The sequence below is a fragment of the Globicephala melas genome, chromosome 2, assembly GCF_963455315.2.
Source record: "Globicephala melas chromosome 2, mGloMel1.2, whole genome shotgun sequence".
In the NCBI taxonomy this organism is placed as follows: Eukaryota; Metazoa; Chordata; class Mammalia; order Artiodactyla; family Delphinidae; genus Globicephala; species Globicephala melas.
Window position 1 is genome coordinate 68,188,979 of NC_083315.2, and position 15,016 is coordinate 68,203,994.

General features: G+C 34.8%; 1 protein-coding gene across 6 annotated transcripts in view; it reads left to right on the forward strand.

The window, feature by feature from the left end:
- DENND4A (DENN domain containing 4A) overlaps positions 1 to 15,016 on the forward strand; it is a 132,855-nt gene that overhangs the window by 35,268 nt on the left and 82,571 nt on the right. For all 6 annotated transcript variants that reach the window (XM_030875216.2, XM_030875218.2, XM_030875217.2 and 3 more), the window contains exons 3-4: positions 1,052 to 1,384; positions 6,641 to 6,890. In XM_030875216.2, the coding sequence (XP_030731076.1) occupies positions 1,074 to 1,384; positions 6,641 to 6,890 (561 nt within the window). In that variant the 5' untranslated portion in view covers positions 1,052 to 1,073. The remainder of the gene's footprint in view (positions 1 to 1,051; positions 1,385 to 6,640; positions 6,891 to 15,016) is intronic.

The following is a 15,016-nucleotide window of genomic DNA, read 5'->3' on the forward strand; positions in this document are numbered from 1 at the left end:
ACTTTGTGTATTTTTTCTTTGTATTTGTTATAAGCATGCATTACCGTTATAATCGTTGCCCTACTTTTATTATTTGTTTTGAAATAAAAGTTTTGTAAGGTACAAAACTTCTGTTTTTTGTATCTTTTGAAACTCATTCAGGGTGGATTTTTCTTTGTGTGTTTTATAATTTTAGAATAGGAGGTCATCTTCAACAGGGCTTTATCTGTGGAAAACCTGTGTTGAGGGTACCCTCTAGAACTTTTGCATTTGCTTCCCCAGGGCTATCACTAGCCTGGGAACACAGTTATCATTAATATCTCAGTTTGGAGCATCCTGGGACCATGCAGGTGGCTTAAGATCAAACCTCAGATCCAAGTGTGAGTAGGCCTATTGTTATACATTCTCAGAAGAGACTTTTTACTCCCCCCAAAGTAGGGCTCAGATTGAGGCAAACTTTATTATCTCCCTGTACCAGTGGATGGATTTTTAAAATCCACTCCTTAACTGGGGATGTAGTTCTTTGAGGCTCTTGGTTTTATACAGATGTCTCAGTTCTAATCCCCTATCTTACGTGGTCCCAAAGCATTGTCTCCTTTCCCTGTAATACCTTTTAAAAATACACGCCCCTTCATTACTGAGGAGATCAGCCAAATTCTCCCACCCAGTATGAGCTTATACACTGCATTCTGACTTTTTGGTTTCCTCACTGTTTTGGGGCCCTGGGAATTTCCCCTTACATTTTTACAAGTTAGTCTATGCATTTAAAAGAATGTGTGTTTTTTTGTTGTCTACTTAGGTAATCTAGGCTTCCATATTGCCAAAAATGGAAATTTATGCATTAATTTTATAATAAAAAATAATGCTAAATATAGTCCTGTTTTTTTAAAAAAGCATACTTTTAACATATGAAAGTGAAATGTGTAATACTAGCGTGTTTAATCAGGGAGGTAGTGCACTTTTTTTTGTTGTTCTTATTTGTACACAAACCACTTATGTTTATTTGACTTATCATAGGAGAATATTTATTTGACTTATTACAGAAGAATACTATCTTTTACTTTTCTTTCAGATGTAACTTTCTGTAATGGAAGATGATTGAAGATAAGGGGCCTCGTGTTGCTGACTACTTTGTTGTAGCAGGATTAACTGATGTTTCAAAGCCTCTTGAAGAAGAAATTCACTTCAATGATGCTTGTCATAAAGTAGCTAAACCAAAAGAACCTATCACAGATGTTTCAGTTATTATTAAATCTCTTGGGGAGGAAGTGCCATGGGATTACACTTGTATTGATGTTACCCCAACTGGACTGTCAGCTGATCTCAATAATGGAAGTCTTGTGGGGCCGCAGATTTTCCTTTGCTATAGAAGAGGAAGAGATAAGCCTCCACTTACAGATCTGGGGTAAGTAATTTTTTAAAAGAATTATTGATCCAAATAATACACCTTATAGATTTTGAAGTTAACTGTTCAATTTGTTTATTAATAGATACATGGCTGCTTTAGAAAAATAGACACGTTTATATCCAGAATCCTGTATTCTCTTCCTGTGTTCCTTATATCTTTTCAGTGTCTCTTCATTCTACAGGTTCTAGCATTTTTGTCTGAGTTTCTTTCTATTAAAGATAGGAGATGGACTTCCCTGGCGGTCCAGTGGTTAAGGCTTTGCCTTCTAATGCAGGGGGTGCGGGTTCGATCCCTGGTCAGGGAGCCAAGATCCCACATGCCTCGCGGCCAAAAAAACAAAATATAAAACAGAAGCAATATTGTAACAAATTCAATAAAGACTTTAAAAATGGTCCACATCAAAAAAATCTTAAAAAAAAAAAAGGGCTTCCCTGGTGGTGTAGTGGTTGAGAGTCCGCCTGCCGATGCAGGGGGCACGGGTTCGTGCCCCGGTCCGGGAAGATCCCACATGCCGCTGAGCGGCTGGGCCCGGGAGCCATGGCTGTTGAGCCTGCGCGTCCGGAGCCTGTGCTCTGCAATGGGAGAGGCCACAACGGTGAGAGGCCCGCGTACTGCAAAAAAAAAAAAAAAAGGGGGGGAGATAATTTGAAAAACATTTATAGGAAAGTATCAGAAATTAAGGTATTATCCTGCTCATAACATTTTTTATTATTTTTAAAGTATGAGAAAAAGGTGGCTTTTAAGGATCGGCTATAATGATCATTATAGTTGGGTGCTTAAGTCTGTATGCATCAAACAAGGATCTTGGGTAAATTAGTGCCTTATTTAGGATATTGTGTTGAACTTGGGGCTCCCTTTTCATATAATAGCTTTACTGAGTTATAATTCATACCATCCAACTCACCCATTTAAATTATACAATTCAGTTGTTTTTAGTATATTTATAGAGTTGTGAAACCATCACCACAATAAATTTTATAACATTTTATCATGCCCCCAAAATAAACAATCCTGTATTCATTATAGTTTCTGTCTAATTCTCCCTAACTCCCTCAGCTGTAGACAATCACCAGTCTACTCTCTGTCTCTGTGGATGTGCCTAATTCGGGACATTTTATATCAGTAGAATCATACTGTATATGGTTACCTTGTGGCTGCCTTCTTTCACTTAGCATAATGTTTTCAAGGTTTATCCATGTTGTAGTATGTGTCTGTACTTTATTCCTTTATATGGCTGAATGATACTCCATCTTATGGGTCTACCACAATTTATTTATCCATTCATCAGATGATGGACATGTGAGTTGTTTCTACTTTTTGGCTCTTGTGAGTAATGCTACTGGAAATGTTAAGGTACAAGTTTTCATACAGACATGTTTTCATTTCTCTTGTATATGTACTTAGGAGTGGAATTGCTGGGTCATATGGTAATTCTGTGTTTAACCTTTTGAGGAACTGCCAGTGTGACTTCCAAAGTAGCCGTACCACTCTGCATTCCCATCAGCAGTGTATGAAGGTTCTGATTTCTGCCAGTCCTAGCCAACATTTTATATTATCATTTTGATTATAGCTCTCCTAGTGGGTATGAGATGGTATCTAACTGTAGTTTTGATTTGCATTCACCTGATGGCTAATGATGTTGAGCATCTTTTCATGTGCTTATTAGCCATCTATATATCTTTGGAGAAATGTCTATTCAGAATCCTTTACCCATTTTTAAATTGGGTTGTCTTTTTATTGTTCAGCTTTGGGAGTTCTTTATATATTCTACATGTAAGTTCCTTATCATATAAATGGTTTACAAATATTTTTTCTTATTCTGTGGGTTGTCTTTTCACTTTCTTTATGGTATCCTTTGGAGCTGAAAAGTTTTTATTTTGATGAAATCTGATTTATGTATTTTTTTCTTTTGTTGCTTGTGTTTTGGTGTTGTATCTAAGAAGGCTTTAACTAATCCAGAGTTACGAAGATTTACATTTAAGTTTTTGTCTAAGAGTTTTATAGTTTCAGCCTTTACATTTAGATCTTTGATCCATTTTGAGTTAATTTTTGTATATGTTGAGGAAAGAGTCCAACCTTACTCTTTGGCATATGGATATCCACTTCCAGCACCGTCTGTTGATGAGAATATTCTTTTCCCATTTTCAAAAATTGGTGATAAATGTATGGCTTTATTTCTGGACTCTCAATTCTATTCCATTTGTCTGTATGTCTCTCCTATCCAGTACTACACAGTTTTAGTTACTGTGGCTTTGTAGTAAGTTTTTACATTAGGAAGTATGAGTCTTCCAAGTTTGTTCTTTTTCAAAATTGTTTTGGTTATTCTGGGTCCCTTGAATTTTCCTATGAATTTTAGGATCACCTTGTCAATTTCTGCAACGATTGGGTTTTTTTAAAAAAAGAGGAATATATATGTAAAAGAGGAATATATAAATGTAAATATATATATATATACACATATGTATTTATTTATGTAGAAGATTCTCCCTGAAAAACTGAAAGAAAAAGGCCAAAGGTAGGCTAAGAGTAGCTCTAATAATGTCTTCACGATAGATGAAGGGTTTATAGGGAATGAAGATTAACTTCCTTGTTTCCATGGCTCTGTTGCAAAAGGGGATAGGCTTAACTTAAAATATTCTGGTTAAAAATAAGGACGATAGCAATGTCCCTACTAACATCAGTAGAAGGGCTATAAAAGTTCCATCTCCCAATATATTAAGTCTGAAAGTGAATAGCCATGTTTACTCATACCTAAGGGGAGATAGGATGAATTGGAAGAGCTCCTGAACATTCTTCTACTTTTAAAATTCTGTTACTTAATGTTTGATAAAAGTTATATTAAATGCAGTCTTTATTGTGTTAATTCATGAATTAATTACAGTAACTTTAAGTGGGTTTCAGAACAGGTATAATATTGCTTCATATGAAGTTTACATATTTGGGAAAATAAGCCAGCTATTAGATCATATTTTTAAAAGATTACGTTAAGTTGCTCCTATGATCAGTGATCACTGTCAGAATTCTAGTTTGCAAATAAAATGAAGGGAATGTTGCAGATTCTTGTTAGACAAGGTGTTGGAGCTGCCTAAATTAGAGATGAGGAATTTTCCAGGCATAGGAAGGATTCTCCAACAGGAAAGGACTTGGACTGGAATGAATAAATTAACCACTCTTATGGCTATTTTCATATATTTGTCATTGTGGAGGATATAACATCATTATTGCCTTTAAACTAAGCTTATAGTTTAAATAGATAAGAAAAGTTACCCAACAATATAAAAATCAAAAATAGTGATACAGGTAATATATGCAACAGCACAATACCTGATTAAAGAAAATAGGTAGCTTATATATAAAATGTACTTATATTCCATATCTTTTAAGAATTTGAGGTAGTAAATAGTGGTTTGTTGTTCTGTGTGTTGTATTTTTCTTTTCTTGTTTTCAGTTGAACATCTGTATGCCAGACATTATTTGGGAGACCCTACTTGTACTCTCATCTAATTCTGCCAAGATCCTATGAGCTAGATTTTTAAATTTTATAGTTGAATAGTATAAGGATCAGAGAAGTTAAGTAACTGCCTAAGATAATACAGCTGGTACCAGGTGGTAGGGGTTCGAATTCAGATATGTCTAACTTCTCTGTTATAATGCCTTAAAAATTTTTTTTACTTATTTATTTTTTAAAATTGAAGTATAGTTGATTTACAATGTTGTAATTAATTTCTACTTTACAGCAAGGTGATTAGTTATACATATATTTTTTATATTCTTTTCCATTATAGTTTACCTCAATATTGAATATAGTTTCCTGTGCTATACAGTAGGACCTTGTTGTTTATCCATTCTATATATAATAGTTTGACAATGCCATTTTTTAGGATTAAGAAAAAACAAGACAGAAAAGCAAGATCAAGAGGAGGAGGAGTAAGCAATTAGGCTAACATTGGGATATACATAGCTGCTATGATTAAGCATCAAATTTCACTCTAAACTTTCAAAATAGAATGTTTAAAGAAAAAAATTTTTAAGTTTGCTGACAGCTGAGACAAAAGGGAAATTAAAAATTTTATTAGAAAGAAATAATTTGACCAATTTTTTACACTAAATTTTATTTGTATAATGGGATTTTATAAAAGGGAATACTGATTGATGTTGGGGACATTACCTTCTATAATAATTTTTATAACAAATAAAGAAACATTTAATATAATAGGGCTTTAATTTTTTTTTGCTAATGCCAAAGACTTAGCATTAAAGTACAAATTAGTGAATTCTGTGAGGGAATAAACTAATATTATTCAAGCATGATGTTTTCTTTGTTTTCCAGAGTACTTTAAGTAATAGTATTTAGAAAACTTAAGGAATGGGTGCCTGGCCTGTCCTTTATTAAAAACGTATGATTTTACCATAAAGGAGCAGGGGGAAACTTTCACTTGTACTTTTGATGAAAGATAGACTTAAGGTCATTTACTCTTTTGAAAGCCTTAAAACTCTCTCTTAAAGCTGAAGGAAGTATTGGAGGTAAAAGTGTGCAAGCAAGTTCTCTACTGTATGGCAAGGAGCCTTTTGTAAAATTTTAACTTTGGTCAAAATACAAGGTTGCTTTTTCTAAAGATGATGCTTGGTTTTAGAGACATACATACATACATACACCTATCTGTCCATCTGTCTATCTAGCTATCTATCTCTTAAATGGAATGCTAAAATAAGTACCTTTGCACAAAATTGCTATTCTGTGGTTTATGTCAATAAACAGAGGTTAATATAAATTTTCCTTACATTATTAATTTTTGGTAGGGAAAACAGTTACTCTTTAATTTTTAATTTATTTTTATTTTAAAAAATATTTATTTATTTGGTTGCGCTGGGTCTTAGTTGTGGCAGGCAGGCTCCTTAGTTGCGGCACTTGGGCTCCTTAGTTGCAGCTTGAGGACTCCTTTAGTTGCGGCTCGCTGGCTCTGTAGTTGTGGCATGCAAACTCTTAGTTGCGGCATGCATGTGGGATCTAGTTCCCAGACCAGGGATTGAACCCGGGGTCCCCTGAATTGGGGGCACGGAGTCTTAACCACTGTGCCACAAGAGAAGTTCCCAGTTATTCTTTAATTTTATATGGGATGGTGCATTCAAACTTGCAGTACAATTGGAATATCTGCTACATTTAAGGATCAGTTTATGATTCCTGACAATATTACCTTTCATATTTGCAGGTGCTTTGTAATTGTGTACTAATTTATTTTATTTATTTTTTAGGGTTTTATATGACTGGAAAGAAAGATTGAAACAGGGGTGTGAAGTTATCCAGAGTACTCCTTACGGACGCCCTGCAAATATTAGCGGCAGTACCTCATCACAAAGAATTTATATCACTTACCGAAGAGCCTCTGAAAACATGACTCAGAATACGTTGGCTGTTACAGACATATGTATTATTATACCCAGTAAAGGAGAAAGTCCACCACACACATTCTGCAAAGTTGACAAGAATCTCAATAACAGTATGGTAAGTGACTCTTTTGCACTGATAAAATTAGCCACGGATGAAAAGAGCATAATTTAAAATAAATCTTTGGGAAACAGCCTAGCACAATTACTGAATTAAAAAATAGATTTTTTAAAGATGTCAGATATTTTATTTTTAGGAAAGTAATTTAGTTGTACTTTCAAAAAGAGCTGTGCAAAAAGCTTTCTTTTTTTTTGTAATTAAATAATTTTTCCCCCTTACTGCAAAAGTGATGCACTCACCAAGGGTAACCCCTCCACTTGCGCACTAGATCCTGTATACTCACCTATTTGAGACATAGATTCAGCAATCCTCCCTACTTTTTTTTGAATCATCAGTTTTTCATTCTCTAGTGGGTTATTTCCTCCAGCATGCAAAAGCATGTTACAATACCTCCCATCTTTACAAAGCTTCTTGATCTTTATATCCCACTGCATCTGTTCCCCCATTTGATTGTTCTTTATAATAAAACATCTCAAGAGTTGACTGTATTCTGTCTCCTTCCTCACTTTGACTCTTTCCAGTTAGGCTTTTGTCTCCATCATTCCACCAAGATTGCACTTGTTGAATCCAGTAATCAACTCTTCATCTTAATTTTTTAGTACATTTAGACATAGATGATCACTTCTCCCTTCTTGAAACAGTGGCAGGAAGAGAAGAGTCAGTCTCTATCCTCTGTGCTCTCTGGCTTTTTCCCTCCTACCTCACCAGTTATTCCCCTTCTGCCTTTGCTAATTTCTTCCCAATTCCCTAACTGCAACACAACAGAGTGCCCCAGGGTTCAGTCTTCAGACCATTTATCTTTAAATCTAAACTCACTTCATTGATGATTTAATCATTTAAATACAGGCTATGTGTGGATGACTTCTAAATTTCTGTGTCCCCCCATCTTTCTAATTCATTATCTCTTCTTGGATATCTTATCAAATAGGTTATCTCAAATTTAACATGTCCAAAACTGAACTCCTAGTGTCCCTCTCCAAATCTACTTATCCCCATAATTTTCCTCCTCTAGTAAAAGGAAATTCCACTCTTGTAGTTACTCAGACTAAAAATCCTTGGAGTAATCCTTAACCTTTATCTTCTACCTCTCATTCACTTCTTCTGTAAATTCTGTTGACTTTCATTTCAAAACATATTTTGAACTTGAACACTTCTCAGCTTCTCCACGTGCTGCAGCCCTGATCCAAGCCATAATCATCTCTTAACTGGATTATTGCAGTGGTCTCCTAATTCAGGAGTTAGGCAAACTTTTGAATAAAGGGCTAAATGATAAGTTAGCTTTTGCAGGTCATATACAGGCTCTGTCGCAAATTCATCCTTTGTTTTAAAAACAACCTTTTTACCAGTCTTAGCTCAGTTGTACAAAAACAGGCCTTGGGTCAAACACAAGCCGTAGTTTGCCAGACCCCTGGTTTAGCTGATCACTGCTTCTACTTCTTCCTACAGCCTATTCTTCACATAGCAAAACAAATTAGATCATCTCTCTCTTTGGTTTACAACCCTTAATGGCTTCCCATCTCACTCTTAGTAAAAGCCAGAGTCCTTCCAGTAGCCTTAAGGCCATGCATGATCTGTAATTGTAATTATCTTTTTTTCTAAATTGCTGTTTTAAATTTTAAAAAGAAATTTATAGTCAAAAAAAAAAAAATTGAGAGGGGGAGGGGAGCAAATCATACATCTAGGAAGTAAAGAGCGAAAGTTCTTGTTCCTGCTTCCATCTTTTGTGATCCTTTGCCAGGATTAACAATTAACAATTTGGCTTGTATCCTTCCAGACCCTTTTGTGTGCACATATGTGGAGTATATGTAATATGGATAAATTCATCCTTTATTTTTCAAAAATTGGAAATTTCAATATATTCTGATATAAGCTTTTTTTTAACTATCCATCTTTATCAGTTAATATAACTCTCTACTTAATTCTTTCAGTGATTGTATAGTATTCCAGAAAATACAAATGAAGAATGATGAATACAAGTTATTTCCAGTTTTTCCCATTACTCATAATGCTGCTTTGATCAATTTTGTGCCTTTTTCTTTGTATATTTATTGGAGTGTTTCTGGAAGAGTAAATAATTGTAACTAGAATTGATGGGTATGGTGTACATTTTGAGAAGTGTTGACAGATTGCTCTGAAAAAGTTGTGACAGTTTATATTTCCAGCAACCGTACTGTATAAGAATGCCCTTTCCCAGGTCCTGTACCTCACCAACACTGGTTGTTATCAATCCCTTTTTAATTATTGACTATCTAATAAGAAGAAATCATTCTAATTTTAATTTGCATTTCTTTGATTATTGTGGAGGTTTAACATCTTTTCATATATAACAGCTTTGAATGGCTAAATATTACTACATTAAGTGGATGTGCCACAATTTATTCCATCTTCTATTGTAAGACATTTAGATTCTAAGTTTTTTATATTACAAGCAAAGCTGTTATGACCATAGTTAGAACTACATACTTCCTAAAATAATTTACATTTATTGAGCTCTTATGTGCTCTCTTCTTTTAAGCTAGCAAGAAGAGAAATACTGAAGCTTTAGGTAAAGCTACAAGAAAAAGAAATGGAGTGTATTGATATGTGACTGGATACAACACAAATTTTAGGAGTCTGAAAATGTTTTTAACCCCCTCAATAAGATAGTAAAATACATCTGTATTGTGTAGTGGTTAAGATCAGTATAGCCAAGTGGTTCAAAGCACAGACTCTGGAGCCGGAGTGTCTGGATATGAATCCTATCTCTGACACTTATTGGCTTTGTGACCTTGAGAAAGTAACATAACTTCTCTGTGCCTCAGTTTCACAATTGTAAAATGAGAGTGATAGTAGCATCTACCTTATAAGTAATTGTGATGGTTAAATGAATTTAGAATCATGTTCCAGAACATATAAGAAAACACTATATATGTGTTAGTTTATTATCTGTAAATACCTTTCAATTCCAAATTTTCTTTTAGAAAAATCTGCAGTTTTAAGGTAGTAGCAGTATTCGTTTAAAATGTTTAAATAGGTAATTCGAAAAACGGATGCTGACGGTATCTCATTTGTATCCTAAAAGAGTTATTTGCAGCTATGTGACCCCTACTTGTCAACAGCCATTCATATACAAAATACCCTATTCTTTCATGCTATCCTTGCATTTTGATTTGATGATTACATGTGACAGTGGAGTTATGGTGGAGGAAGAAGATCATGGTAGCAAGTAAGTTTTACAGGCCTCATGTGGTATTGATAGTGATGGCAAGAAGGGTTTTTGAACTCTTCCATAATCTGATGTCCAGCTTAACCTTGTTTCAAGATTTGGTTTGGTGTTTTAGCAAGACTGTTCAGGCTCACAGATACTTGCCCTTTTCCCATTGGTGAATTTTCCTTTATTTTATAGATTTGTTAGTTTTGTGTTCAAAGGAAATCGCCAGTGTCATTAGAACCATTTCTAGGTCTTATTAATTAATCAAAGTGTTCAAGGTAGACTTGTTGCACTGAAACCAAAACCAGACATGAGTTCCTATTTTTCCTTACTCTAAAGTATTGGTCCCAGTGTTGTCAGAGAGCATTAATTCTCTGCTGAAAGAATAAAGAGGCAGTGTAACATAGTGTGAACAGAATGGACTCCAGCTAACCTGCTGGATTTGCATTCCAGATGCATGTCTTGGACAAGTTCTTTGACTCTTTGTGCCTCAGTTTCCTCATGCATGAAACAAGGATAAAGTAGTATTTTATTTCACAGGCTTTTTGTGAAGATTAAATGTTTCATATCTGTAAAGAACTTAGGATAGTACCTAGTAAGTGCTATGTAAACATTAGCTGTTATTAATTATTCCTTAGTTAACTCTGCTTATTCAGTCCCTTTTATGTGCATTTAACGACTGAGGATGAGATTTTCTTTTTTTTCAGTTTTATTGAGATATAATTGACATACAGCAAGGAAGAGTTGTTTTATTTTATTTTTGCCCAGTGTTTAAGGTCCTCTCAGTTCTCTTAAGAAACATTATAGGAATAAAAACCTCTTAAATGTTTATTTTCTTAACTTTTTTTTCTTAATTTTTGAATTTTATTTTATTTTTTTATACAGCAAGCTCCTATTAGTCGTCAATTTTATACACATCAGTGTATACATGTCAATCCCAATCGCCCAATTCAGCACATCACCATCCCCACCCCCCTGCGTCTTTCCCCCCTTGGTGTCCATATGTTTGTTCTCTACATCTGTGTCTCAACTTCTGGCCTGCAAACCGGTTCATCTGTACCAGTTTTCTAGGTTCCACATACATGCGTTAATATACGATATTTGTTTTTCTCTTTCTGACTTACTTCACTCTGTATGACAGTCTCTAGATCCACCCACATCTTAACAAATGACCCAATTTCTTTCCTTTTTATGGCCGAGTAATATTCCATTGTATATATATATATACCACATCTTCTTTATCCATTTGTCTGTTGATGGGCATTTAGGTTGCTTCCGTGACCTGGCTATTGTAAATAGTACTGCAATGAACATTGCAGTGCATGTGTCTTTTTGAATTATGGTTTTCTCTGGGTATATGCCCAGCAGGGGGATGGCTGGATCATATGGTAATTCTATTTTTAGTTTTTTAGGGAACCTCCATACTGTTCTCCATAGTGGCTGTATCATTTTACATTCCCACCAACAGTGCAAGGGTTCCCTTTTCTCCACACCCTCTCCAGCATTTGTTGTTTGTAGATTTTCTGATGATGCCCATTCTAACTGGTTTGAGGTGATACCTCATTGTAGTTTTGATTTGCATTTCTCTAATAATTAGTGATGTTGAGCAGCTTTTGATGTGCTTCGTGGCCATATGTATGTCTTCTTTGGAGAAATGTGTGTTTAGTCTTCTGCCCATTTTTGGATTGGGTTGTTCCTTGCTTTAATATTGAGTTGCATGAGCTGGTTATATATTTTGCAGATTAATCCTTTGTCCGTTGATTCATTTGCAAATATTTTCTGCCATTCTGAGGGTTGTCTTTTCATCTTGTTTATGCTTTCCTTTGCATTTGTTTATTTTTGTTTTTATTTCCATTACTCTAGGAGGTGGATCAAAAAAGATCTTGCTGTGATTTATGTCAAAGAGTGTTCTTCCTATGCTTTCCTCTAAGAGTTTTATAGTATCCTGTCTTACATTTAGGTCTCTAATCCATTTTGAGTTTATTTTTGTGCATGGTATTAGGGAGTGTTCTAATTTCATTCTTTTAAATGTACCTGTCCAGTTTTCCCAACACCACTTACTGAAGAGACTGTCTTTTCTCCATTGTATATTCTTGCCTCCTTTGTCATAGATTAGTTGACCATAGGTGCGTGGCTTTATCTCTGGGCTTTCTATCTTGTTCCATTGATCTATGTTTCTGTTTTTGTGCCAGTACCATATTGTCTTGATTACTGTAGCTTTGTAGTATAATCTGAAGTCAGGGAGTCTGATTCCTCCAGCTCTGTTTTTCTTTCTCACGACTGCCTTGGCTATTCGGGGTCTTTTGTGTCTCCATACAAATTTTAAGATTTTTTGTTCTACTTCTGTAAAAAATGCCATTGGTAATTTGATAGGGATTGCATTGAATCTGTAGATTGCTTTGGGTAGTAGAGTCATTTTCACAATATTGATTCTTCCAATCCAAGAACATGGTATATCTCTCCATCTGTTGGTATCATGTTTAATTCCATTCATCAGTGTCTAAATAAATATTTTATGCATACAGGTCTTTTGTCTCCTTAGGTAGGTTTATTCCTAGGTATTTTATTCTTTTTGTTGCAATGGTAAATGGGAGTGTTTCCTTAATTTCTCTTTCAGATTTTTCAACATTAGTGTATAGGAATGCAAGAGATTTCTGTGCATTAATTTTGTATCCTGCAACTTTACCAAATTCATTGATTAGCTCTAGTAGTTTTCTGGTGGCATTTTTAGGCTTCTCTATGTATAGTATCATGTCATCTGCAAGCAGTGACAGTTTTACTTCTTCTTTTCCAATTTGTATTCCTTTTATTTCTTTTTCTTCTCTGGCTAGGACTTCCAAAACTATGTTGAATAATAGTGGTGAGAGTGGACCTCCTTGTCTTGTTACTGATCTTAGTGGAAATGCTTTCAGTTTTTCACCACTGAGAATGATGTTTGCTGTGGGTTTGTCATATATGGCCTTTATTATGTTGAGGTAGGTTCCCTCTGTGCCCACTTTCTCGAGAGTTCTTTTCATAAATGGGTGTTGAATTCTGTCAAAAGTTTTTCCTGCATCTATTGAGATGATCATATGGTTTTTATTCAATCTGTTAATATGGTGTATCACATTGATTGATTTGCATATATTGAAGAATACTTGGATCTCTGGGATAAATCCCACTTGATCATGGTGTATGATCCTTTTAATGTGTTGTTGGATTCTGTTTGCTAGTATTTTGTTGAGGATTTTTGCATCTATATTCATCAGTGATATTGTTCTGTAATTTTCTGTTTTTGTAGTATCTTTGTCTGGTTTTGGTATCAGGGGGATGGTGGCCTCATAGAGTGAGTTTGGGAGTGTTCCTCCCTCTGTAATTTTTTGGAAGAGTTTGAGAGGGATGGGTGTTAGCTCTTATGTTAATGTTTCATAGAGTTCACCTTTGAAGCCATCTGGTCCTGGACTTTTGTTTGTTGGAAGATTTTTAATACAGTTTCAATTTCATTACTTGTAATTGGTCTGTTCATATTCTCTATTTCTTCCTGGTTCAGTTGTGAAAGTTTATACCTTTCTAAGAATTTGTCCATTTCTTCCAGGTTGTGCATATTATTGGCATAGAGTTGCTTGTAGTAGTCTCTTAGGATGCTTTGTATTTCTGTGGTGTCTGTTGTAACTTCTCCTTTTTCATTTCTAATTTTATTGATTTGAGTCCTCTCCCTCTTTTTCTTGATGAGTCTGGCTAATGGTTTATCAATTTTGTTTATCTTCTCAAAGAACCAGCTTTTAGTTTTATTGATCTTTGCTACTGTTTTCTTTGTTTCTATTTCATTTATTTCTGCTCTGATCTTTATGATTTTTTTCCTTCTGCTAACTTTGAGTTTTCTTTGTTCTTCTTTCTCTGGTTCCTTTAGGTGTAAGGTTAGATTGTTTATTTGAGATTTTTCTCGTTTCTTGAGGTAGGCTTGTATAGCTATAAACTTCCCTCTTAGAACTGCTTTTGCTGCATCCCATAGGTTTTGGATCATCATGTTTTCATTATCATTTGTCTCTAGGTATTTCCTTTTTGATTTCTTCAGTGATCTCTTGGTTATTTAGTAACATATTGTTTAGCCTCCATGTGTTTGTGTTTTTTAAGTTTTTTTCCCTGTAATTCATTTCTAATCTCGTAGCGTTGTGGTCAGAAAAGATGCTTGATATGATTTCAATTTTCTTAAATTTACTGAGGCTTGATTTGTGACCCAAGATGTGATCTATCCTGGAGAATGTTCCGTGTGCACTTGAGAAGCAAGTGTAGTCTGGTGTTTTGGGATGGAATGTCCTATAAATATCAATTAAATCTGTCTGGTCTATTGTGCCATTTAAAGCTTATGTTTCCTTGTTTATTTTCATTTTGGATAATCTGTCCATTGGTGTAAGTGAGGTGTTAAAGCCCCCACTATTATTGTGTTACTGTTGATTTCCTCTTTATACCTGTTAGCAGTTGCCTTATGTATTGAGGTGCTCCTATGTTGTGTGCATATATATTTATAATTGTTACATCTTCTTCTTGGATTGATCCCTTGATCATTATGCAGTGTCCTTCCTTGTCTCTTGTAACATTCTTTATTTTAAAGTCTATTTTATCTGATATGAGTATAGCTACTCCAGCTTTCTTTGATTTCCATTTACATGGAATATCTTTTTTCATCCCCTCACTTTCAGTTTATGTGTCCCTAGGGCTGAAGTGGGTCTCTTGTAGACAGCATATATATGGGTCTTATTTTTGTATCCATTCAGCAAGCCTGTGTCTTTTGGTTGGAGCATTTAATCCATTCACGTTTAAGGTAATTATCGATATGTATGTTCCTATGACCATTTTCTTAATTGTTTTGGGTTTGTTTTTGTAGGTCCTTTTCTTCTCTTGTGTTTCCCACTTAGAGAAGTTCCTTTAGCATTTGTTGTAGAGCTCGTTTGGT